The sequence below is a fragment of the Sebastes umbrosus genome, chromosome 21 (genome assembly GCF_015220745.1).
Source record: "Sebastes umbrosus isolate fSebUmb1 chromosome 21, fSebUmb1.pri, whole genome shotgun sequence".
In the NCBI taxonomy this organism is placed as follows: Eukaryota; Metazoa; Chordata; class Actinopteri; order Perciformes; family Sebastidae; genus Sebastes; species Sebastes umbrosus.
The window spans coordinates 1,827,884-1,854,221 of record NC_051289.1 but is presented as its reverse complement, the minus strand read 5'-3'; the positions used below and the strand labels follow the sequence as shown (position 1 = coordinate 1,854,221).

The following is a 26,338-nucleotide window of genomic DNA, read 5'->3' as shown; positions in this document are numbered from 1 at the left end:
AACATTGTAAACATGAGTTTATGGTCTCAATCGCTACTTTCAAGTCTTCTTCAATACAGCATGATGTTTATTTAGTAAATTATGGTCCCATTTAGAGTCAGATAGACCATAAAGCAGGGGATGCTTTAGGGCGGGGCTACCTGCTGATTGACAGGTCGCTACCACCGCGTCACTGTCGCGGCGTTGTTCAGTGTTTGGTTCTTCTAAAATACACTCTGAGGAGTCGGCAGTTAAGGACATTTCATTTTAATTATGTTTTCCGCTAGCCAAAATTAGCATCCCATTTAATATTAAAGTGCAGTATGCAAAATGTGCGGGTCAAAAATTACAGACGGAGACGCAAATAGCATTACATTTGGTGAAGAGCGCATTATGACTTGTTTAGGACTCGAAACTCAAAGGACTCGGACTCGGGACTTGAGTGCGAAGACTCGTGACCTGCAAAACAATGACTGTGGTTTTAGTCAAAATGTTATTAACGTTAAGGTATTAGTAATAATGTTAAGGTTTGGACTAATCAAACATCGTGAAGGTGGCACTTTCTCAACATTTCACACTATTTTCCCTATTTTTACAAACAGGAAATAATCAGAAGATTAATCCCTAATGAAAATAATCATTATTTAATACTAGAGCTGCAATGATTAATCAATTATTAAATTAATCGCCAACTATTTTGTTTTTTTTTAAGGAAAAAAAAAGGTGTAATTCTCTGATTCCAGCTTCTTAAATGTGAATATTTTCTGGTTTCTTTCCTCCTCTGTGACAGTAAACTGAATATTTTTGAGTTGTGGACAAAACAAGATATTTGAGGACGTCATCTTGAGCTTTGATCGACATTTTTCACCATTTTATAAACCAAACAACTAATCGATTAATCGAGAAAATGATCAACAGATGAATCCATAATGAAAATAATCATTAGTTAATAGCTCAACCAGCTGCAACAGCAAAATCCTGCTTTTACATTAATGCATGAGTAATAATAATCTAATGATATAACAGTCACAGTTTAATACTTTAACTACATTTTGCTGATTATACTGACTTTTTCTTCATTTTCATAAATGTCCTGAAAGTTTTGTCAAACTGTTTTTTAAAGGTCGTGAATGAACCTTAAAGCTGAACCCTCTGAAGCTGCTTTAAACATCTCAACGTGACGTCACATCGTGTGCGTTTTCAGCAGCAAAACAAACCCAGAAATGCAAACTTCATTGTGACGTCCTCCGTCAACATAAAGTAAACACAACGTGCAGTTAAACAAACTCTAAACTACTATATATATAAAATATGTCTGACATTCAACCAGGGAAACCCCGACGAGACGACGTTCGGGATGTAGAAGGTGTAATTACAGTCTGAGCACGGCGGCGGCCTCTCAGCTGCAACGCATGCTGCATCATGTGTGTGTGTGTGTTTAGAGGGGTAAACATGCACGTGAGGTGAGCGCACGGTGGGAAAAAGAGATAAAAGTTGTTGGAGCTTTTCTCTGCTGACAGATGAAAAGCCTCTCTGAAAGTCACACACACAGTTGCTCTCCTATTATTGTGAGGTCAGACAATGTGTTTGAGCCAAATCCTGTCTCCATAATCCCTTAAATTAACCTTGAAACAAACACTACAATCCCCTCAAACAAACCAAATTCAACAATAATCTCAAACCTGAGGCCAATAACTAAACACAACACTTCTTTTTAAAGTTGACAGGTCCTTTACTTAAAGATCCCATATTGTGAAAAGGGAGATTTTCATGGCTTTTATATTATAAAGCAGGTTTAAGTGCTCTATAAATACTGTGAAAGTATCAAAGCATTTCTCAAACCATAGAGAAATACACACAGCCCGTATTCAGAAACTGTGCTTTCTAAACAACCTGTCAGGATCTCTGTAATTTTGTGATGTCACAAATATACAATATATATATATATATACTGTATATAGACCATTACACAGTTTTAAATGTAAACATTCTAAATGTAAAGCATGTAAACATGATCTAGTAGAAACATATTATGAAGTATGTTAAGTATGAACCTGAAAATGAGCACGATAATGGACCTTTAAAGAGGCACTGCACACTTTAATGTGTTTTCTGAGCTGTAAACTAAATGATATGACTGCACTGTGGTGAAACACATCAATGCTGGTGTTGATATCATAGAATGTACAGTTTATATATTGGTGCCTTCAAATGGGGTCGTGTTTACCGTGTTTACGAGTTGAAAGGCCCCTCATGTCGTATTCACAACCTCTGAAGTGTCCGAGTTCACGACTTGTGACGTGTTTTTTCATTTTGACAGAAATGGTGGAAGTTATTTTTTCGGTGCATAATAAGTTCATAAATTGTAATTTTAGTCGTATATTGTTTTATCTGGTAATTGTATTATATGTCTGAGGGAAATTCCTAAAGACCTCATCTTTCTCTTCTGTCATTATACCTTTACATTTCCTGCATTATGTTACCAGCTTGCTAGCTTGCTAAACTGTTAGCCTCTGTTGCTTCTAGACGCCAACAGCAACATTATTATTGTCGTTGCTTAGCAGCGGCGTTCTCACGACTTAACCACTTGAACACCAAGCTTATTGTGTACACGACTTCCCATGTTGTAAACACGAGCTCACGTGTTTCATTTGAAGGCACCATGAGTATGTATGAAAGAAGTGGACGAAGTCACCATGGCATTTTGGCCATCGCCATCTTGGTTTTTGGCCGTGGCCATCTTGGTTTCATGCCGTGGCCATCTTGGTTTCGGGCCGTCGCCGTGTTGGTTTTGGGCCGTCGCCATGTTGGTTTTGGGCCGTCGCCATGTTGGGTTGGCCGTCGCCATGTTGGTTTTGGGCCGTCGCCATCTTGGTTTTTGGCCGTGGCCATTTTGGTTTCGGGCCGTCGCCATGTTGGTTTTGGGCCGTCGCCATGTTGGTTTTGGGCCGTCGCCATGTTGGTTTTGGGCCGTCACCATGTTGGTTTTGGGCTGTCGCCATGTTGGTTTTGGGCCGTCGCCATGTTGGGTGGCCGTCGCCATCTTGGTTTTTGGCCGTTGCCATCTTGGTTTTTGGCCGTCACCATCTTGGTTTTTGGCTGGTGCCATCTTGTCCTGTGCTGACTACAATGTAAACACATGCGCGTATAGATGTTATGGTCAGAGTTAGTGACGTAGTATAAAAAGCGACCACTTATGGTGGAAGGGTCGGGAGCATTGGGAGGGTTGGGAGCATTGGGAGCATTGGGAGGGTCGGGAGGGTTGGGAGCATTGGGAGGGTCGGGAGGTGGACGGGTCCAACAATCACTGGACTTTTAACCAGGAGATCCGTGTTCGAGACCGTTTTTGACCGATGTTTTGATTTGTAAGTTACGTTAGTGACGTTTCTCACATGACCATTCTCACATGTTTTTTTATTGACGTTTGTGTCGTGTTTTATTTAGTTGTTACGTTCTTTCCGTACGTGTTTTACTTAGTTTACTTACTTATTTTGAGCCCAACCATGACGTTTTACCTTACCCTAACTAAGTGGTTCTCTTGCCTAGACCTAGGTAGGGATGGGTCATGATTTTCGATTTTTCAAAGTCATTAAGTTATAAAAAAATCGACTAGTTTATGCGGCTATCGTCCTGTCTTAGAAATATATATATTTTTCCTTGTTTTAACCGTTGTATGCGGCGATTTTCGAAAAATAATGGACTAGTTCCCAGTGATTATGGAATTGTATTTTTGCTTAGAATGCGCATCCCTAAACCTAAGTTAGTTTTTTCTTACCCTAACTAAGTATTTTTCTTGCCTAAACCTAACTGCACAGGTTTGCGTGGCGTACTGATGATGCACAGAATGTCGTTGTATTCATACGCCTTTCTTTGAGACCGGGTTGCAGGTACCTCAAATATGTACTTAAGTACTTAAACAGGAAGGTTGAGGAAGAAAGGACTCACTAGTGTAAAATGCTTATTATCTGCATGACAGCTGGTTTTATGGGTCCTGCAGCAGCATGGAGGATTGTTTTGGAACATGATGAAACGCTTTCTTTGTGTGTGAGAGATAAAGAACACGTGTGCACGCAGGTGTACGCGTGCACACGTGTTTATTTGTTCATGGAGCCGCGCCACGCCTTTGATTAAGGTTATGGTTTTTGGCAGGATGAGAGCGAGCGGCGGTGGAGGGAGGACGGACGGAGAGAGAGACAGAAAACCACAAACGGTGTTTTCTCTCATCAACACCTGCAATTACAGTCTTAATAAAGCAGCTAATCACTCAACACACTCTGTCTGTGTGTCTGTCTGTCTGTGTGTCTCTGTGTCTGTCTGTGTGTGTGTGTTTGTCTCTGCAGACGTATTGACTACAAGCTGAAGAGGCAGGACAGCACCAAAACACTGCTGATAAAGAGCGAGCAGCTGCTGAGGATCGAGGAGCACGACTTCGCTATGAGGCCAGGCTTCGGAGGTCAGACAATCACACACACACTCAGAGTCTTTCTTTACTTGTGAAGACCCTCATTGACAGTCCATTCCCTCGCTCTGACTGTAAACTTAACCATCACAACTAAATGCCAAACCATAAACCTCCGTAGTCGGAGGAATTACAGTATGTTTCCATCCGTCCCGTCCATCCTCGTGAACCCAATATCTCAGAAACGCCTCAAAGGAATTTCCTCACATTTGGCACAAACGTCCACCTGGACTCAAAGATGAATGGATTCGATTTTGATAGTCAAAGGCCAAAGTTCAAGGTCACTGTGACCTTACGATCATCCCTTTCTCATGGCCGTGATATCTCAGGAACGCTTCGAAGGCCAATTTCTTCACATTTATTTATTTTGAATATATATATTTTTTTTATCTTTTTTAAAATCTATTTTTATTTATTTATTTTTAATAGAATTTTTTTTTAAATCAGTTTTAAACCCAATCCCCCTCCCTTATCTAGTGTCTTTTATTGACATCTTTTTTAAGTAAAGTTGTGAATGTTTACATAAATAATGACTCCTCCCTTAACCCAACCTAACCTTAACCTTCAAACCGTCCTTCGTACCGGACAAAATGTCTGTCACCATGCAGAAATGTCCTCACTGCAGTCGTTTAAACCTGAAATTGGTCCTCACAAAGATAACAATACAATCTCACAGAAAGGCACACCTCATTTAATCTCTGAACATTTAATCCACTCGCTCACACGACGTCCCAACAGAGAAAATCAGTCCTCCCACACTGATGATGCGTACAGGCGGTGGTTTGATGATGTGATGCTGGGCACTGGGTCACCCAGACAACGGATGTGTCAATCCAAAAATCACCAACACTGACCCAGATTACACCGTTGTGTGTGTGTGTGTGTGTGTGTGTGTGTGTGTGAGAGTATTAATGCATTTGAAATACAGTAGGACTCTGTGTGCTCACTCAAATGTGATTGTGTGTGATTGTGTGTCCCTGTGTGTGTTTTTGGCATTATAATGAGTGCCTCTATGTGTGTGTGTTTTGTGAGAGAGTCGGGGGCGGGCGGGGGGGGGATTCGTGTGCATTAATCTGGATTATATTCCAGGTCTGGAGCAGATGGAGGGGTGGGAAACAAACTGACGTCTGAAATGAAGATCATCAGTATCAAACACACGACAATAGCTTCTGCACGCAGACACACAGTTTCATGTTAAATGTTTCCATACGAAGCGCCGCGGATTAAACCATATCATGGTATGATCTAAAAGCTCCTGAGGAGATAAACGTTGTTAAAGTATCTCTGTGTATTTACATCAAGAGATATGTATTGTTATAGTTTAGTGAAGCCCGTCTGTTAAACAGTGTCGGCCGCGGTCGGAGGACGCGGGGGAGACCGTAGCTTTGGTCTCCAGGACCGGAGTCTCTGCTGTACTCTGCTCCTCTGCCTGCCTTCATTCAAACACCGCGCTCGTTCTCACTCTCTCGCTCCACCTCACGTGCATGCGCGCACACTACATACTGCAGAAGAGTTAGTGTAGCTCTGAGAATATCTAGTGAATGTTCAGTGAACGTTTGTGCAGAAATAACTGCTGCAGCTCCTCCAGACCAACAGAGGTTTCCCGTGTCTTGTGAAGTGACGGGGCTCCGCAGAGAGAAACGTTATCGTCTCCGACCAAATCTCCGGCGTCTCCCCCGTTCCCTCCGGCCGCGGTCGGGAGGCTGAGGCAGTAAAAGCCAACACTAGGATCAGCATTGCTTCATGGAGAGACCTTTGTCTGGTCAGCTAACATTACTGCGGAGCAGCTGAAATATAGAGTGATATTGTGCTTTTAGCTGACGTGTGTCTCCTCACTGTGTTGACCAATGCTCGTTCATGTCTATGTAGAGTGAGCACAAGCGCGAGCAACAGGACGCTGACTTTCGTTGACTTAACGGCCACAGGTGAAGCTGTTAACATGCAATTTCTGATTCTTACAAACAGTCCCTTTAAGTAAATAATCTTCTTCCACCACTGCCTACATAAAACAAATTAATAATAATGATTAATAGAAAAATAGATCCATGAGTTTGAAGGTTCATGAGGTGTTAAAACACGGCACTGTCCTTCATAATACTCACAGACAGGGTTTACATCTGTGGAAAGTTAAAGTTAAGTTACAGCAGCAAGTATTTAACCTTTAGTCTGGACGACCGTGAGGTAAACAGTAGAAATGATGGACCAACGTGGCGCCCGGCCAGTTGAGCCTGGTTCTCTGTCAGACCACCCTGTGTTGTCGCCCTCGCCGTGATCCCATCAAAGTGAGTTACCTGTGTGAGCGCAGCCTGTAGTCTCGGTTAAAACAAACCAACGTTGACTGTTGGTATAAACAGGATTCAAAATGTGCTCTCAGTTTGTACACCACATCATTGATCCTGACCTGAGAGGTTTTTACTCTCATTATTTTGGCGACCAAAAGAGGAGGCGTGTCACTAAAATGTAAACTTAGTTTAAGTTTTTGGAACGAAGGACAATGCTGTCATTTCTCTGCTGATGACAGTGTCTTCCTTTCATTCTTCCATTGATCTGAAAGTTTTTATCAGAACTAAACTCTCTGTCGCTCTGACGACCTCTGCTCTGGACTGGAAATCCTGGAAATACCTGGAGGGACTAAACCCTCGTGTTTAAGTTCAATAATTTTATAATGTCACAGTGTTTTTGATCCTCTTATATCTGACCAGCGGTGGGAGATGTATTCAGATCCTTTACTCAATGCTGATAACTAAGTCATGCATCATCTAAATGCTTATTTAGGTAAAAGTATGTCAGTTTAATCCGATAAATATACTGTCAGAGTTATATTATATACCATTATTGTTATTATTATGGATAATTATAGAACAGAAGAAAGCCTTTTTTGTCATTTAACAGAATACAACAAAATTAGTAGCGCTACTCCTGATCAGTGCAGATGAAAGACAAAGATTAAAAACAGGAAAAACATTATCACTAACATATTCACATATTAACATTATCACTATTACATTAACATTATTAACATTATCACTATTACATTAACATTATTAACATTATTAACATTATTACTAATACATTAACATTATTAAAATTATCACTAATATATTAACATCATTACCAATGCATTAACATCGTCAACATTATTACTAATACATTAACATTATCACTATTACATTAACATTATTACTAATACATTAACATTATCACTATTACATTCACTTTATTAACATTATTACTAATACATTAACATCATCAACATTATTAAAATGAAAAGCAGCAAATGTGGATGTTTTTACATGAAAAGTAGTTGTCAATAAAGTTTCTGTCCATTGAATAATTGATTAATGGACTAATTGTTTCAGCTGTACCTGTATAAACTGCTGGATCGTTTAATTTATAACAAAACATCATATTTTATAAACTCTTAAACGTTTTGTGTGTAAAAATTATAATTTGTGAAGTAACTAAAGCGGTCAGATGAATGTGGTGGAGTAGAAGTAGAAAGTAAAGTACCAATACTTTCAGAAGTGTACTTAAATACACTTATAGTAAATGTGTCTGACCCACTCGGTGACTCACGGCCTCTGTTTTGCTATCGTATCTTCTCAGTCTATAAGGTTGGTTGGCGTCCGGCCTGTCGTCCAGAGATGGGACAACAAAAGCACCACTGTCTGCCCCATCACGGCCCTGCGGCATTTCCACCCACTATAATTTTACACAGAAGGGAAATCTCAGCTTTTTGTTTCTGCCTCAGATAAGCCTATAGCTGCTGCGAGTGTGTCCGAAGAATCAAAACAAATCCCTCCACGGTCCCGAAATACACCGTGTGACAGATGTTAAGGTAGTATTTCTATATCGAGGACGTCTGTAAACTTAAATGAATCCCTACAAACTCCACATCGGGCCACTTTGGTCTTTTATAGTCACACATCATGAGACCAAATGCTCGTAACTGATTTACTAACTTTGGCCTTCCAAACACTTTGTCCGCAGCTCTTCGCTGTGTGACCTCGTCTGGCCCCAATTTCAGGTAACAAACCTTGGCTCTGATTTGACAGATGAATTCCCGCCATAAAAACATCAGGTTATAAAAAGTTGCTATTGATGGCCGGCTTGTTTACAACTGTGATTTATCCTTTGATTTCAGTTATTAAATCCATTCAAACAGTCCGCCAAATCATCGTTCTCCACCTACTTGAAAGTCTGTCTACATGTGGAAATGGTCACACAGAACTCCTTTGGTGGCATTGTACGTTTCTGTAAACCACGGGATATGTTGAATGTTGATGAAAAATAGGTTTCATATCAGCCTCACATCACGCTTGCAGAAACACATAATGCCACGTGGTTAACGATGTGAAACGATTGATCAGGTTTAGGCAACAAAACTACTTGGATAAGGTTAGAAGAAGAACATGGTTTATATTAAAATAACAATGTAACGTAGCGTTATCCTCATACAACCGTTCGTATGATATCTTATGAAAAGTTATTCATCATTTATCGTGCGTTCTCCTACGAATGTCCAGCAACACGTGTCAATTTCAGCATGTTACATGCATACAGTCTTTTCAAAATAAACTTCCATCCTCACAGGAAACTTCTTGGTTAGGTTTAGGAAAAGATTGTGTCTTGGGTTGAAATAACTACAGAAAAGGCGTAACTTGGGCAGTGAAGTTAAGACAAATAAATTAACGTTGACTTCTGGTTTCACACGGTACACGAACAGCGGTCTACTGAGCGAGAGTCCGGTGTTTTTAGACCCACCCGACTTCCTTCCCACACGGCGTTTGTTGCTCTTTATACTTCCTGGTTCTTAGTTATGTGGATTACATACAAATTGATTTTGTGGGATATATACGAATTACAGTGTATTGCTCTTCGTAGGTATAGCTACGAACCGTGTACGAGAACAGCTTGAACGTAACAATGCAACGTAACAAAGTAACTTAAGGACGTAACGCAACGGCGTAACGCAACAACAGAATGTAATTACGTAACGTAACGATGGAATGTAATGACGTTACAACGTGACGGAACAACGTGACGGAACGACAGAATGTAATTACGTAATTACGTAACAACGTGACGGAACAACGTGACGGAACAACGGAATGTAATGACGGAACAACGGAATGTAATGACGGAACACAACAACAAAATGTAACAATGTAACGGAATGGAACGTAGCAACGGAACGTAGCAACGGAACGGAACAACGGAACGGAACAACGGAACGGAACTTTACGACGGAACGTAACAACGGAACGTGACGGAACGGAACGTGACGGAACGGAACGACGGGACGTAACGACGGAAAGTAACGACGGAAAGTAACGAAGGAAAGTAACGACGGAACGTAACGACGGAACAACCGTAACAATGTAACTGGCGCCTATATATAACAACCGCACTTAACGGACTACAGGCGTAACAACGTTACATAACAAGAGTAAACTCAACATTGACTTTTGGTTTCACACGGGACACGAACAGCGGTCTCCTTGGTGAAAATGCTGTCATTATTGTTATTAAACAATAATTAATATATTATAATAATCTCTCTCTACCTTTGATATTCTTATGGATGATAATACATTCACTTCTTTGTTATTGGTTACGTTATTTGAAAAAATAAATAAAGTTATTATTGGAAAAAAAATAATTAAAAGCAAAAGCAGCAAATCTTCACATTTGTGAAGCTGGAACCATGAATTGTTTGCCAATCAATCGACTAATTGATTAATGGACTAATCGTTGCAGCTTGTATAAACTGTCAGGTAGTTTAATTTATAACATATTTTATAAGATCTTCATATGTTTTGTGTGTAAAAATGTTTGTTTTGTAAAGTAACTAAAACTGTCAGATAAATATAATGGAGTAGAAGTTTAAAGTAGCATGTAGTACAAGTACCTCAAAGTCAAATAGTACTTGACTAAATGTAGTTACATTCCAACATTGAATAAATCAAAGTAGAATCTGCCAGATGAATGTGATTTTTAAATGAAATGTCCTGGAACACAACGTCTGCTTGTAGCTGCAGTAAAAATACATCCTGAAGTTTAAAACACAGCAAAAAAATCATGTTTCCCAAAAGGTTAGCCGTGACGTAAAACATACGTTATTTGCAGTAAGTGTGCTTTAACATAGAAAACCACTAGTGTGGTGTGTGTGAGTGACATTCAGAGCAGAGCTTTGATTACATTTCAGTGTTTCCGCCAGCTTCATGCGTGGCCGGGTTCAGTCCGTATGGATTGTGTAGGAGTCTGACATTCATGTTCTCCAAAAGCTGCTGAGAGAATCACCTTTTAATCCCCTCCCCCCAACCTTTCCCCCCCGCCCTCCTCAGATTGGAGAGTCGAATCAAAAACAGTCAGCGTGGCGATGGAGGCTGCACCGAAACATCCTGCGACCTTAAAGCTGCATTATGCTGCTTATGAATTGATCCCTCTGCGGCCTTATTGTGTCCGGTGGGATTAAACGACTCATTCTAAAGCGCCAAGCACACACACACAAACATTTTTGGGGACAAACCAAAAAAAACCTTAAAGCTGCACCCGGCATGTGATTTGTTTGTGTTATTAAGGTAAATCTGCAGCAGCTCACTGACTGAGGTTTTGTAGATTTACACGAATAAAAGTCCAGAACTGGATATAGTGACTAGCAGGACAATCTGTGCAAGACGCAATGAACCTTTGCTGCCTTTCCGTTCCAGAAAGTGAGTTTAGTCGGACTCATTATCAGTCGATTCGGTTCCACAACAGGAGCCGGGACGATTCACTCCCTATTCAATACTATCATGATACTTGTGTGCCGATTCGATATGTTTGAATGCATTTAACATAAATGTAAATGTAAAACTATTTTAGGGCTGTCAATCGATTAAAATAGTTAATACCACATTTTTTATCTGTTCAGAATTAACCTTAAAGGGAGATTTGTCAAGTATTTAATCCTCTTATCAACATGGGAGTGGACAAATATGCTGCTTTATGCAAATGTATGTATATATTTATTATTGTAAATCAATTAACAACACAAAACAATGACCGATATTGTCCAGAAATCCTCACAGGTACTGCATTTAGCATAAAACAATATGCTCACATCATAACATGGCAAACTGCAGCCCAACAGGCAACAACAGCTGTCAGTGTGTCAGTGTGCTGACTTGACTATGACTTGCCCCAAACTGCATGTGATTATCATAAAGTGGGCATGTCTGTAAAGGGGAGACTCGTGGGTACCCATAGAACCCATTTACATTCACTGATCTGGAGGTCAGAGGTCAAGGGATCCCTTTGGAAATGGACATGCCAGTTTTTCCTCGCCAGAATTTAGCACTAGTTTGGAGCGTTTTTTATCCTCCTTCGCGCTACAACCTAAAAATTGCAAGTTGAGTTAAAGGGACTGTTTGTAACTTCTTACACGTATAAATCAATCCGGGATTATAAAGTAGTCATTTTACGTGTTATTTGCTTTTTTTCTCATAAAGTTATGACTTTATTCTCGTAATATTACAACTGTAAATCTCAGATGTTGTTTCCCTCAATGTGGCCCTAATACTCCGTAGTACATTGTCTCTTTGTCCCTCACTGCATTAGACTTATATACTATATACTTAGACTATAAACTGTGTTACCTTCATCACAATGATCAAATGTTTTGTGGCTCCAGACAGATTATTTTTATTATTTTTTTTTGCCTAAAATGGCTCTTTTGATAGTAAAGGTTGCAGACCCCTGGTCTAGTGTGTATGGGGTGGGGGGGTGGGGGGGTGGGATGAGAGTCCGTGTGTCAGTGGGTCCCGGATCTTGTTAATGAGGCCACAGAAGAAACTGTATTTTTGTGGCGTGAGGTTTTGGTCTCGATGGACCGCAGCCTCCTGCCTGAGGGGAAGTGACTCAAACAGTCTGTGACCAGGGCGGGAGGAGTCGGCTACCATCTGTCCTGCCCGCCTCAGGGTCCTGGTTGCGTTCAGGTTCTCTGGAGAAACCTGTTCTCACTCCCAACTGGTCAAATACCGACGCTTGGTCAGTGGTCCTACACTTCAAACTACGACGCCCTACAGGAGGTACTCCTCTAGCGTCAGTTTTGGCGACGTGTCAGTTTCTGCTCACTACAAGCATAGTGTCTTTTCAAAATAAACATCTGTGTTTATAGGAAACATACAGTTTCTGCTTGTTACATGCATACAGTAGCTTTTCAAAATAAACTTCCAACGTAGGTTTACTTGGGTAGGTTTAGGAAAAGATTGTGGTTCAGGGTAAATTAGGTCAGTTTGTTACGTGAAATACATATGCGGCGTTAAATTAAATAAGTAAATAAGTGGACAAGTTAAAATTTCCTCAAATTAAACGAAGACAAAACAGAAATTGTTGTAACTGGTACGAATGCACAGAGAGAAGAGATCGCTAGCTCTATAGAATAAGCCTGAAGGAAAAAACCTGGAGTTATTCTTGACTGATCGCTCGCGCCTACGGAGTGCAAGCACGTTCACAAGCAACAGGATGCCGACTGCAGTTCACTCAACGGCCACCGGTGTCATTGATAACAAGAATTTTCTGAAAGTTACATATAGTACCTTTAATGATATGATGTGAAACTGTTTCAACCAGGTTCTGTCAAAGCTAACGATGATAACGCCGCTGATTTCTTTAACACATTAACGCAACTTGTGATTTGTAGCGGTTCAGCTTTAAAGCTAGAGTGAAGATACTGGTATTATATGAAACTAGAAAACCTGATGAATCCATTGGTACCAAACTCAAATTTATTTATGTACAAATGTATAAACTTTAGTCAACGTTAACACGATAATAACGCATCAATGCAAATTCATTTTAATGCCACTAATTTCTTTAATGCATCAATGCAGCTTGCAATTTTTAGGTTTTAGTGTGCATTATATATTCATATTTCTATGAAACTAGAAAACCTAATGAATCCACCGGTACCAGCCATGTCATTCTAGCTTGTTGTGAAGGAAGAAAAATACCACTCCTGTCATGGCCATTTTCAAAGGGTTCCCTTTTGAACGGATAAAAAATGTGCAATTAATTTACGATTAAACATTTGAACCGATTGACAGTCCTAGTTTCAACACAGAAGCTTTGTGTTGACGTTGCATCATATAAACCCAGAGAGTTGAACCTGACCTCCTTCTGCACGTGTCTCTGTATAAGCTGCCTTTAACATACTCTGACTGGGTGTGAAAAGGGAAGCAGTACAGAGGGGCAGAGAGAGTGACCTTCTGTTTCAGGTTTTTCCCACCAAAGAGCACTCGTCGTCGGGGTTACGCTAAATGTTGAGTCTGCACCGCTGGTGAGTGTGAGTTTTTACGAGTCGCGCTCTGCAGCAGGAGCTTTATGGTCCTGGCTGTCAGGTGAACTTCATTAAATAAAGTGTTTATTGAGCTGCCGGCCTGCTAACATTCAGGTGGAATTAACACACTTTACATCCACATAAAGGCTCACAGACACTCTCCACTACGTCTCTTTTATTGTCGTTGGCCTCGAGGGTGAAAACAGGAATGTAACCGGGTAAACCAACGTCCAGACGGAGGTCACAGACCAAACCAGAGTGTGTGTGTGAGACTGCATGCTAAACCAGCAGACATGGTTTCAGTGATTTGACGGTTAAAACGGCTTTTTTTCCATTTTCTTGGTCTGGATTTTGGTCGTTCAATTAAATAAAATTACAACTGGTTAAACCAGTGACCTCTGAGATACCAGAACTAACAACATTAAGGGAAAAGACTACAGACAACCGTCTCCAGACACAACTCTACGTAGCTAGACACACTTAAAAATAATAAAATAATGATGTTTAACACAACTTAACTGTGACAAAACTGAAATTTCTCGATATTATTCATATTTAATTGTCCCGTTGGTCCAAAATGTTGAACGCTGTGATGCTAAAGCCTAAATTTGTAGCTGTCAAATCACTCCGTTGTGCTTTTTTCCACCACTTTGGTTCAGGCTGAAATATCTCAGCAACTATCAGAGGGATTGTCATGAAATTTGGTGCAGATATTCGTGTTCTCCAGAGGATGAATCCCAATGACTCTGGTGATCCTCTGACTTTTCCTCCAGCGCCACATGAGGTTTACATTGGCAGTATTAAACATAGACTGTAAATAACAGTGGTTCCCAACCTGGGGTCCGGTTCCCCCTTATGGCCCGTCCACACAGGGAACGTCAGGAGCGCGGCTAGGCTGCGTCTCTTCTAGAGATTCAAGGTCTCACATCACAGTGAAAATTATCTATTGACTGTATATTGACATCATATCAGCAACATTACTACAGTTTCAATCTCTATATCTGTAGAATATGTCACAGACATGGAGAAAAAAAAGTAAAGATTTATTTTTAAATCAACACTTCCTGCTTTCATTTCAAAATAAAAGCACTCAAGCGTTTTTTTTCCATAGACAAAATTCCTTCATTTTGTAACACAAGGCTTTTATTCTGAAATATGTGCAGGACAGTGTTGTAGAACATGCAGTGACTTGCAGGGTTCCATGAATGAATAGTGAAAAGTACAGGATTTTAATGGTGAGAGCGTCCGATGTTATTAGGCTACAAGTAAATAAAAAAAACACATCTATCTTGTTATCTTGTTGGTTTATTATTCTGTCAATATGAAGACACAACAAAGTCGATATTATTCATCATTACCATAAATTATTAGTTCTGCGTTCATTATAAAAAATATAGATGCATTTCTAGGGGGTTCAGTGAACCAACACAATCTGCGCCCGTACTTCTATGTGACATCTACTGCTGACCTGCTATCTCCCCATAAGACCCCCTAAAAAAGACTAAAATGTGGGTCTCAGAGGGTTAAAAGACTGTCGCAACAACAAGTATAATGTAACCTAAATGTCTGAAAGCATTCCCACGTGTAGCCCAGTTTAAACTTAGCCGTCTTTTGAGCTGCAGATCACCTAAACAAGCACACTGAGTGAGGTTAAAGCTGACGGTTGTCAGACGTGATTAAGCAGTATGCTGACAGTCATTCTTCCCGTGCATTCCCCTCAATTAACTCTAAAGAACGTGCTGCAGATAGAGACGTTTATGAGTTTAAGACAACAGTAAAATCACTGCTGATGTCTTGTGGTCGCGTCAGGAATGAGCTCCTTAGCCTGCAGGCCGCGGCGGCGGAGGAATCCTAAAATTAGGAGTAGGAGTAGATTTATGGTAAAAGAAAAGCAGCGTCACAGCTGGTTGGACAAATAAAAACCTCCTTCCCCAAACTCCTTCAGGTCATGATTGCTTTGTGGAGGCCGAGCAGCAGAACGGGGAGTGAGCGGCCGTGATTGGAGCTTGTTTCTTTAGGGGGGGATTTGGGCTGTTTACCTATTTCTGCTCTGTTTGTGTGCACAAATCAGGTTGTTCAGGTTTAGTGGTTAAACAAGCTGTAATCTGCTAATGAGGCGGATGGAGCGCGGGAGTGTGGAGGACTGATGTTGATGGCTGTGGTGAGCTGGTGGCGAAGACAAAGGATGTTGTTACCAGTGTTTGACCAAAAAGAGGGTTTGAGGGCCGAAACAGACGATGTGATTGAAGAGACACAGGCAATTTTATCACAAATAAGTTACATTTTCAGTGTTTTATGCAAAGTTTTACTCATGTTAGGGTGGAAAAAGCCTCTGAAACAACATGTACACCATCACGACACACTAACGTTTCTCTACTGAATGTTTCAGTGCACGTTTTCTGAAGCTGCAGAGTAAAATCACATCACTACCTTTAACATATCCGCACCGGTTACAGACGATTATTTCTGGAAAGTATGGAAATATTACGGCTGGGATGATACACCTATCTCTTGATTCCATACTATCACGATACTTGGGTGCAGATTCGATATGTATTGCAATTCGATATGCGATTTTTGTTAACTTTTTTACCACTAGACCATGGGGAAAAATTTGAATCATACACTTCTAGGGACTTTTACTTTGGAAAATATCAAAATGAATCCAGTAAAAATGTTCATTTTTCAGCATGTATGTAGTCAGAGATGTCCTGAAGTCAAATATATTTATTACATTTGTTTCCAGCAACCCAAAAATCAAAGAATAAAGACATTTCCCTCACAGATTAGTGGTATTTTCTTTTTAATTTATAAGGGACATATAATGTTTTATACTTCTGGTGAATATAATCCATCAATCTTATCTCCATATATGTATTTAGTATATACAGTTCCCTTTGTTAACGCCTTATTTTGAAAACCAGACCTAGTTACTACTTCCTCTAACTTCTCCAAGGTGGTCTCTAGCTCTCCCGTCAGCTCCGTTCTCTTTATCCATCCATGGTCAGCTCCATCGGGGCCGTTTCAATGCAGAGAACACAAATGTCAGTATCTGGGTGCTCTACAGTCGTAGCGTCGGCCCATTTGACCACGGAGATGAAAGCGACGGCCGGCTCGACCGCACGTAACCACGATATGATAACGTTTCCTGTCCGTGACAGAGTTAGCATGCAGCTTTAGCTCTGCTCTGTCTAGCTCTGCTTTTCCTGTCAATGTGTGAAACCCAAAGTGTTTCCATCCTTTACTGGATGTGTAGTGTTTACCACGCTGGATTTAACATGTGAGGGTGCAGGTCGTACCCACTCCAATGTTTTCTGCTTCGCGGCCGGCTGCGGTTTGTTTTGGTTGACGGATACGGAACGGATATGACGTCACTTTACTCAGACTACAACAATAAAAGCGGTAACTTCCTTCCACCTCCACAAAGACTCAAATGAAGTTGTCTGTTATGCAGTAATTTGTAGTTTCATGACCTTAAATGCGTGTTGCAAAGTGACAAGAGGTTGAGTTTTTGCAGATCAGAAGGTGACGTGAGAACAGAGAATACTTTCTGCAGGCTGTTCTGATGTCATTCCCATCGGAAGCTTTGCTTTGATTTATGAGTTATTGACTTTAAATCGAATGCTTTTGTTGTTTCAGCCGCAGCCATCCCGGTGGGCATCGATGTGCAGGTGGAGAGCATCGACAGCATCTCAGAGGTCAACATGGTGAGAGTCTTAAACTTCTTTAACTTCTTTTCCAGCTGTGATGACTGTTAAACTGTTAACTGGTTTACTTGTTGAATTTTCTACAATTAAAATGCCGTACACATTGATCAAACATTGAGTTTTTTTCTGTAAAAAAAACACATTATATTCATAAGTTCATATATCTGTAAAGAAAAATATGATTTAAAGTCGATCCTCACAAATTAACCAAGTCTGAGTCTGAGGTTATTTATTTTATTTCATAGCTTAAAAGCCGCTTTTAATATTAAAAAGAAGGTTGTGCATTCAATAAGTGACTTAAAGGGATAAATCATTATCAAAATAATTCAAATATGTAAAAATAAAATCCAGATTTTCACAAAGAAAAGAGCTCTGAGAGTCAGAATCAACACTTATTTCTACATATTATGACCGTTAATGAGTTCAGAGAGTTGAGAATATGTCCACTTCAGGCCGCTCTGATGTCACTTCCTGTCAGTTGGCTTCGTCTGTTCTGTGACCCCTGGATGACTCTGCTTTCAACTCAGCCGGCCACTTACCTACGAGTGTTTTATCAAGTTCCTCCGGCTAAGAGAGATAAATGGTGGAGAGGACGGTGTCGACACGGGAGCCTCGACAGGAACGGTGACAATCTGCATGCAGTCTGGAGACACGGTCCACTTCAGGCTGCAGAAATATCACTGACGATGACAAATCGTATTAATTTGACCAGGACGTGTTTACAAAACCTACGATTGAATCCTTTGTTTTATAAATGCAATAAAACATTAGAATAAACCACGCAAAATATACAGAGAAAGAAAAGTTATATATCAACATAATGTCTCTGGTGTGGCGTCCTGCAGGACTTCACCATGACTCTGTACCTGCGTCACTACTGGAAAGACGAGCGCCTGGCGTTTCCGTCCAGAACCAACCAGAGCAGGACGTTTGACTCCAGGCTGGTGAAGAAGATCTGGGTTCCCGACGTCTTCTTCGTCCACTCCAAGCGCTCCTTCATCCACGACACCACCATGGAGAACATCATGCTGCGGGTTTACCCCGACGGAAACATCCTGTACAGCGTCAGGTAGGGGACGGGGACGGGGACGGGGACGGGGACGGGGACGTTAAGTTGTGGAGGAAAAAGGGACGTTTAGACATGCAGACTGGTTGAGCAGCTGGTCCTGATGATTCATTATGGGTAGTTATTTTTCAGAGGAATAGGGCGCAGGAGGTTTAATCTGCAGACTTGATGCTTTATATGTTTTTAATGACAACAACCGACCAACACAAACTCTAATGTTGCTGCAGAAGACTTGGGCCATCCTGATCCACCAACATTCCACATTTCAGCCGTGTTTTGTCGCCACACGTTCAGTCGGCGTTATGAGGGGAGATGCCGTCCTCCTTGTTATCCTGTGTAAGGGTCGTGCCAGTTAGAATCTACGGCTCCGACCATGTCTCTCGTCCTTTCTGCTTCATCCACTATTTTATTTCTCTCCTCTGCTCTTTGGTCCCAGAAGAGTGTTTCACATGTCATACCCATTTTGAGGTCAACAGCAGGAGAAGATGAATGACTGGAGTGATGGTTAGTGTTTTGTGTGTTTTGTGTGTTTCAGGGTGACGGTGACGGCTCTCTGCTCGATGGACTTCAGCAGCTTCCCTCTGGACACACAGAACTGCTCACTGGAGCTGGAGAGCTGTGAGACACACACACACACACACACACACACACATACTGTACTTCTACTCCTCTACATCTCAGAGTTACATACAGTATTGTACTTTTTACTCCACTAAATTAATCTGATCATTTCAGTTACTACTTACTTTGCAGATTCATATCATAATAAAAAAATATGTAAATGTAAATCCATTTTTTATTGTCACACATTGTACACAGCACAGCACACAGTGAAATTTGTCTTCTCCATTTAACCCGTCCTAGTATGTATTGGGCACCTCTGCAGCGCTCAGGAGGCGAACTGGCACCTCTCCAGCTACCAGTCCACACTCCTTCACTTGGTCCGTGCTGGGACTTGAACCGACGACCCAGATCTACTGCCGCCCCCAATAATCAGTCAATACATGATGAAGTAATATCACAGATTAAGATCAAACTTCCCCGGGGGCAAATAAATAGATATTATAGTATAAAGTATAGAAAGTAATTAAAAGTAATTCCACCTTTACGAGTTGCAACATTAACCTCATCAATGATTATCATATAATAATATAATATATACTACTTGGACTTTTATTAGTAGCAAAGTATTTTACACTGTAGTATTACTACTTTTACTTAAAGGAGCAGTGTGTAACGTTTCAGGGGATCTATTAGCGGAAATGGAATATAATATTCATAAATATGTTTTCATTAAAGTATAATCACCTGAAACCAAGAATCATTGTGTTTTTGTTAGCTTAGAATGAGTCCTTCATATCGACATAGGGAGCGGGTCCTCTTCACGGAGTCCGTCATGTTTCTACAGTAGCCCAGAACGGACAAACCAAACTCTGGTTCTAGAGAGACATTAGTGTTTTTACTTGAAGGCCACCGTAGTTCTCTGACACACGTGTGAATCTGTGGTAAGGTGAGCCTCAGAGTGTTAAACCGTGGTACCCCCAGCCGCCGCCTGACTTCTGTTGCTCCTACAGTAGTGTTATTATGGTATGGATGTCCTCTGAGCGAGGTGAACGGCGTTACCACGGTTTTATACTCGGCGACTCACGTTACCTCAGTCTTGGAAAGGGAGGAGTGAGCGGAGGGGTACTCGGTTGCAATCTGCAACCACACCACTAGATGTCACCAAATCCTACACACTGAACCTTTAAAGGTAAAGATCTGAGTATTTCTTCCACCACTGAAAACAAGTCAACAGCAGGATGAACTCAGACGAAGAATACACAACTCTCTGTCTCTTTTTCCAGTTCTCATCTTTCCTCTTTTTTCCATGAAACTGAACACCTCTCTGTGTCTCTCTCTGTGTCTCTCTCTCTCTCTCTTTCTCTCTCTCCTCAGACGCGTACAATGAGAACGACCTGATGCTTTACTGGAAGAATGGGAACGACTCTCTGAGGACGGATGAGATCGTCTTGTCTCAGTTTTTCATTGAGCATTTCCACGCCTCCAGTGGCCTCGCTTTCTACAGCAGCACCGGTCTGTCTGTCTGTCTGTCTGTCTGTCTGTCTGTCTGTAGTGTGTGTAGTGTGTGTGTCTGTAATGTGTTTAATAACCTGAATTCACTGTGAAAGGGTTGAGAGGGTTCTGTTGTTTCTGTCAGGATGCAGAAAGTGGTTCACTACTGAATAACAACATCATATTTGTTTATATTGGGGCTGTCAATCAATTAAAATATTTAATCACAATGAATCACACATTAATCACACATTTTGTATCTGGTCAAAATGTATCTTAAAGGGAGATTAGTCAAGTATTTAATCCTCTTATCAACATGGGAGTAGACAAATATGCTGCTTTATGTAAATGTATGTATATATTTATTATTGTAAATCAATTAACACAAAACAATGACAGATATTGTCCAGAAACCCTCACAGGTACTGCATTTAGCATAAAACAATATGCTCCAATCATAACATGGCAAACTGCAGCCCAACAGGCAACAACAGCTGTCAGTGTGTCATGACAGTTTTTCCTTGCTAAAATTTAGTTTGGAGCGTTAGTTAACCTCCTTCAAGACAAACTAGTATCACTCTAGCTTCATATGATACCAGTTTCTTCACTCACTTTAAAACTGAGCCCACTACAACCTAAAAATCACAAGTTGTGTTAATCATACTAACTTGTTGCAAAGGAGGTTAAATAACGCTAAATGTTGGCGAGGAAAAACTGTCACATCCATTTTCAAAGGGGTCCCTTGACCTCTGACCTCCAGATGTGTGAATGTAAATGGGTTCTATGGGTACCCACGAGTCTCCCCTTTACAGACATGCCCACTTTATGATGATCACATGCAGTTTGGGGCAAGTCATAGTCAAGTCAGCACACTGACACACTGACAGCTGTTGTTGCCTGTTGGGCTGCAGTTTGCCATGTTATGATTTGAGCATATTATATTTTATGCTAAATGCAGTACCTGTGAGGGTTTCTGGATCAATATCTGTCATTGTTTTGTGTTGTTCATTGATTTACATTAATGCTCATGGTTTCCTGATGAGATCAGTGTCTCTGTCTGTTTCTGTCAGGTTGGTACAATCGTCTTTTCATTAACTTCATCCTGCGGAGGCACATCTTCTTCTTCATGCTGCAGACGTACTTCCCCACCATGCTGATGGTCGTCATATCCTGGGTCTCCTTCTGGATCGACCGGAGGGCCGTCCCTGCTCGCGTCTCTCTGGGTAACAACACATATTAACTTCTTCCACTCCACCCCTCTTTACCATAGACCTGTTTTAGTCTTCTTTAGGGGAGTACAGGGGGTCTTTAGGGGGAGATAGCAGGTCAACAGTAGATGTCACATAGAAGTGGTGTACATCATCTGAAAGATTAATTTGAGATGCAGCTCAGCACTGAGGGTCAAATTGTTCTAGTCATTAATCAGAAATAAACATGAATGAGTATATGATGGTCATCCCCATGCTCTATTATGTCTCATAAGTTGTTGCAGCAGATTTTTGGGTCGATACCATTTGTTACAGAGATTTGGTGCTAAATTTAACCATTTTTTTTACCACTGAAGAATTGATAAAAATGATCAATAATCCCTCCAAAATACCACATTAACACACCAAGACCTTGAGGAACACCATAGAAAAAGCCATGCTGTGATTTGGGATCCAAAACTTTTGACATTTTGGAGATTTCTGCAAGAATTGCAGTTTTCGGTGATTGGATGGCGAGCACTTGTGTTGTGTAAACTGCTCAGAAACCCCCTTATTGATCAATCTAGCTAGGAAAGCCATCCATCGTCTGAATGCTCTAGGTCTCTAGTTTGTGGCTGTAAAGTTTCATGAGGCTGTGATTATCCTAGAGGTCAACACAGGTCATTTTATACAATGAGGTCACGTTTCAAAAAATGTGTGAATGCAGGCGCCCTCAAGGAGTGAAAGGACCAAGTCTGACCCCTAAAATGTCATGATTTACCTCGTTGGGAGCAGCTTTTTGTGGTTGATGAGACCCATAATGTGACTATGTGAGCATATATTTATTTTTGGGACAGCTCTTATACAGTAAATATTACATTTATATATGAACAGGATCTGTGTTGTGTTCCTTTTTTATCACTTAGGTCCATTTTTAGATAAAGGTTTTGAAAAGCACGAACATTTTTCAGCACAAAAATTCCCCAAAAAAGCTAAGAAATACATACAGATTGTGCAGTTATTCAAATTAGGTTTAAGATGTTTTAAGTGAAAAAAAAATACATCACCACTCTGTATTTCTTCTGCTTTTTATCCACAAACCATACTACTAAATTAAATAGCATAAAATTCGATTTTTGAAGGTTGAGAAATGTATTTCCTTAGTTGGAATAATCTGGTTTGTCAGAAAAGATGTTATTCTTTGTGTTTGGATGTTGATGTGAATGATATCTACTAGTCAGAGTAGTGATGATAAACTTCGTATGACTAAACGCGTACATGGTTTTGGTATCTGTCTTACCAAAGTTGACCAGCCGTCCGGTCTTCACACCAGACTTCATGTATTATCTGAAGGTTTTCTCTCAGAGTGGACCGTCTAGATGTCAGAGGTGTTGTTGTGTCTGAAAACAGCCGTGTTCTCTCCTCCTGCAGGTATGACCACGGTGCTCACCATGTCCACCATCATCACCGGAGTGTCCTCCTCCATGCCTCAGGTAACAGCTCTGTTTGTGTGTGTCCGAGAGGCCTTCAGGTGCAGTGGGCTCTCTGGGTCCGAGAGGCCTTCAGGTGCAGTGGGCTCTCGGGGTCTTTAAAGGGAGAACGCTGTAGACGACAGTTTTTATTTACAGTCATTTACGTCCACTAAAAGTGCTTGTTTTTGCCATGACAGGCTCTGATTGTTGTTAGAAGTGTCTGACAACATCATGGAAAGAGTCTCGCTCAAGGAGAAGTCTCATTCTGAAATCTGGCGAGGTGACGTGTTGCCGGAAGACAACGGTGGAATAGAGAAATACATTCATGGTGGAAACATGCAGTTTGTCCTGTTGGAGTACAGAAAGTGTAGCTTAGCGTTATCTAAAAGATTTTCACTGTCATAGCTGAATTAGATGATTTCCACAACGAGGACGAGGTCTTTGAATTTGTATTTATTAGAGCCAGAGTATACGGATATTCAGATTTCACAACGAGACTTCTCATTGAGCTGGACGTGGACATGATAACAAACAGACCGGATCAAGAGAAAGGTCAGAAATAGGTTTTATTTCTCTGTAGGATCCTTTCCTTAATGTTGTCAGACACTTATATTAACAACCTGAGCCTGTCAGTGACAAAAACAAACACTTTTAGCGGACGTAAAGTCCCATGTGAGCCTGTAAGAGTCCAGACTTGAAACTAGAGGGGTAAAATCTCTGACAACCTGAGGAAGTACTGTAGGTCTGGCTTACTGGAGAGATTGTCCTCAATACCTCCAGCAAGGAGATTTCTGATTGATTTACAGAATAGGATTTTACAGGGCAAACATTGCTAGAAGAATTAAATGTTCAGAAGTTATCTATAGTAATAACAATGGTCCAACATGATGTAAAATTGCACAGTTTTAAGTCAAAAAACGTCATATTTTCGTCTATAACGGCTGCACGGCACCTGGAATAGGTGGAAAATAGTGTAAAATGCTGTTAATAACTATAAATATAAATGATCCTGGCCATTCAAATTAAAACAAAATAATAATGTCGTCAGGAAAGAAAAAAACGAGAGTGAAAATATTCCGAAAAATGTTTAATTAAAGTTCATAGTTATTCTATAAATGTGAACTTTAACAGCTGAATAACTGAACAAGGTTTTGAACCAGCATTGAGACCTTTATGTTGTTGCAGAAAGTTTAACTGAACAGTGGACTGAATAAATAACTAAGAATATGGGATCATTTCAGTTTGATGCGTCTCTTTGTTGTCCAGGTATCCTACGTGAAAGCGGTGGACATCTACCTGTGGACCAGCTTCCTGTTTGTCTTCCTGTCTGTGATTGAATACGCGGCGGTGAACTACTGCACCACTCTGGAGGAAATGAGGAAGATGAAGAGGGGGAAGGTCAGCACCACACACACACATCAACACTGGTCAACACTAGAACAGGGAGGGAATAACATGTTTAACTAAATGTCTCCTTCTAGTGGACAAACAGACACATTACAATCTGACTTCTCTGCTCAAGAGACTCTGTGGTGGAATGCAACTAAGTACATTTACTCAAGTACACTTCAATACAAATATGATGTATCTGTACTTTAGTTGAGTATTTTATGACACTTCACACTCTACTCCACTACATTTATAATATTTATAATATATTTTAATATTACCTTTCAATATCACATGCAATATTACTTTTCTATTTTTGTTTACTTATTTTACTAAATCTTACTTTTATTGTTCTTCTATTAAGCACTGGTGTTAGTATTACTTCTCATACACTATATATGTATTACTCTGTTGTGTTTTTGTTATTCTTATTTTGTTGTAATATTTGAGCAATCTCTGGCAGAAGAGTTTCCTTTGGGATTAATAAAATATTAATAAATATCTTATCTGACAGCTGTAGTTACTAGTTGCTTAACAAATTAAGATTTTACATGCAAAACATATCAAGAACGTACTGTATATGATGCATTGTGTTTTTCATGCAAAAATGCAGTACATTTCATGGTTTCATCTTCTCAAATGTGAAGATTTGCTTATTTTCTTTGTCTTAAAAGACAGTAAACTGAATAATTTTGATGTTTTGTCTATTGGTCAGACATTTGATCCATTGTTAATATAAAATATTGATTACAGCAGCTTTAAACACATACAAAATTGTCCCCAAAGCCCCACTTATCATCTGAATGCACAGTATGATCTGTACCTTTATGTTTCAGATCCCGTCCACCTTCAACGCCAGCCAGGCGATGGCCTTCGACGGCTGCTTCCACGACAACGACATTGAGCTGACGCCGTTCTCCCGCTTGGCGCCCACCCTGACGTCGGACGGCCTCACCACGTCGACCCAGACGCCGGACGTCCAGCCCACGGAGGGGACCCGCCTCCGCCGGCAGCGGTCCGTGCGGGAGAACGTGGACCTGTTTGTGAGCAACAGCTACATGATCGACTCGTACTCGCGCCTGGCGTTCCCTCTGTCCTACCTGCTCTTTAACACCATCTACTGGAGCCTGTACTCCTGATCTCTGCTGCTCTGGAAACAGGCAGAGAGCATGCTGGGAGATTCCTCCTCCTCCTTCACTGAACTAACTCTTGATCACAGGAGCTTCATCACTGATCATCTTCTGTACAAGAGAGAGATGAGTAGGAACTCTTAATGTGTCTCATGGGAGCCGGTTGAATCTGAAAGAAATCTGTTTTTTAAAATAATCTGAACATTTTATACTCAAAGCTCTGATTTCTAAGGTTAATTCACTCCTTAACTACAGGGAAATACTAAATTAGGATCAAATTTATGTGAAAATGTTGATGAATGATGTGAGTGGAGCCAACCAGCTACTGTACATGTACTTTAATTTCTTTTCTCATTAAATTTTTATCTTGTTCATGAGGATGTAAAAGTGAATTTATGTGTGCTTCAGTGTCATGTTGTACTTTTTAAGAAATTAATTTTGCTCTTTTGTAAGCTTTATAGAATTTTTACATTTATATTTTAATACATTTTTATTAACAAAATAAGAAATAAATAAAGTTTTTTAGCATCCTGGCAGAGTAGAGAAAGCTTTGAAACACGTTGTTTTCAGCA

At 40.5% G+C, this 26,338-nt stretch overlaps 1 protein-coding gene across 2 annotated transcripts in view; it reads left to right on the top strand.

The window, feature by feature from the left end:
• The window catches only part of LOC119481011 (gamma-aminobutyric acid receptor subunit rho-3), a 33,908-nt gene extending 7,770 nt beyond the window's left edge, over positions 1–26,138 (top strand). For both annotated transcript variants that reach the window (XM_037757689.1, XM_037757688.1), the window contains exons 2-10: positions 4,320–4,432; positions 17,400–17,467; positions 18,313–18,536; positions 19,069–19,151; positions 20,472–20,609; positions 21,659–21,811; positions 23,207–23,268; positions 24,514–24,645; positions 25,473–26,138. In XM_037757689.1, coding sequence (XP_037613617.1) covers positions 4,414–4,432; positions 17,400–17,467; positions 18,313–18,536; positions 19,069–19,151; positions 20,472–20,609; positions 21,659–21,811; positions 23,207–23,268; positions 24,514–24,645; positions 25,473–25,775 — 1,182 coding nt within the window. In that variant the 5' untranslated portion in view covers positions 4,320–4,413 and the 3' untranslated portion in view covers positions 25,776–26,138. The remainder of the gene's footprint in view (positions 1–4,319; positions 4,433–17,399; positions 17,468–18,312; positions 18,537–19,068; positions 19,152–20,471; positions 20,610–21,658; positions 21,812–23,206; positions 23,269–24,513; positions 24,646–25,472) is intronic.
• Positions 26,139–26,338: the final 200 nt, after the last annotated feature.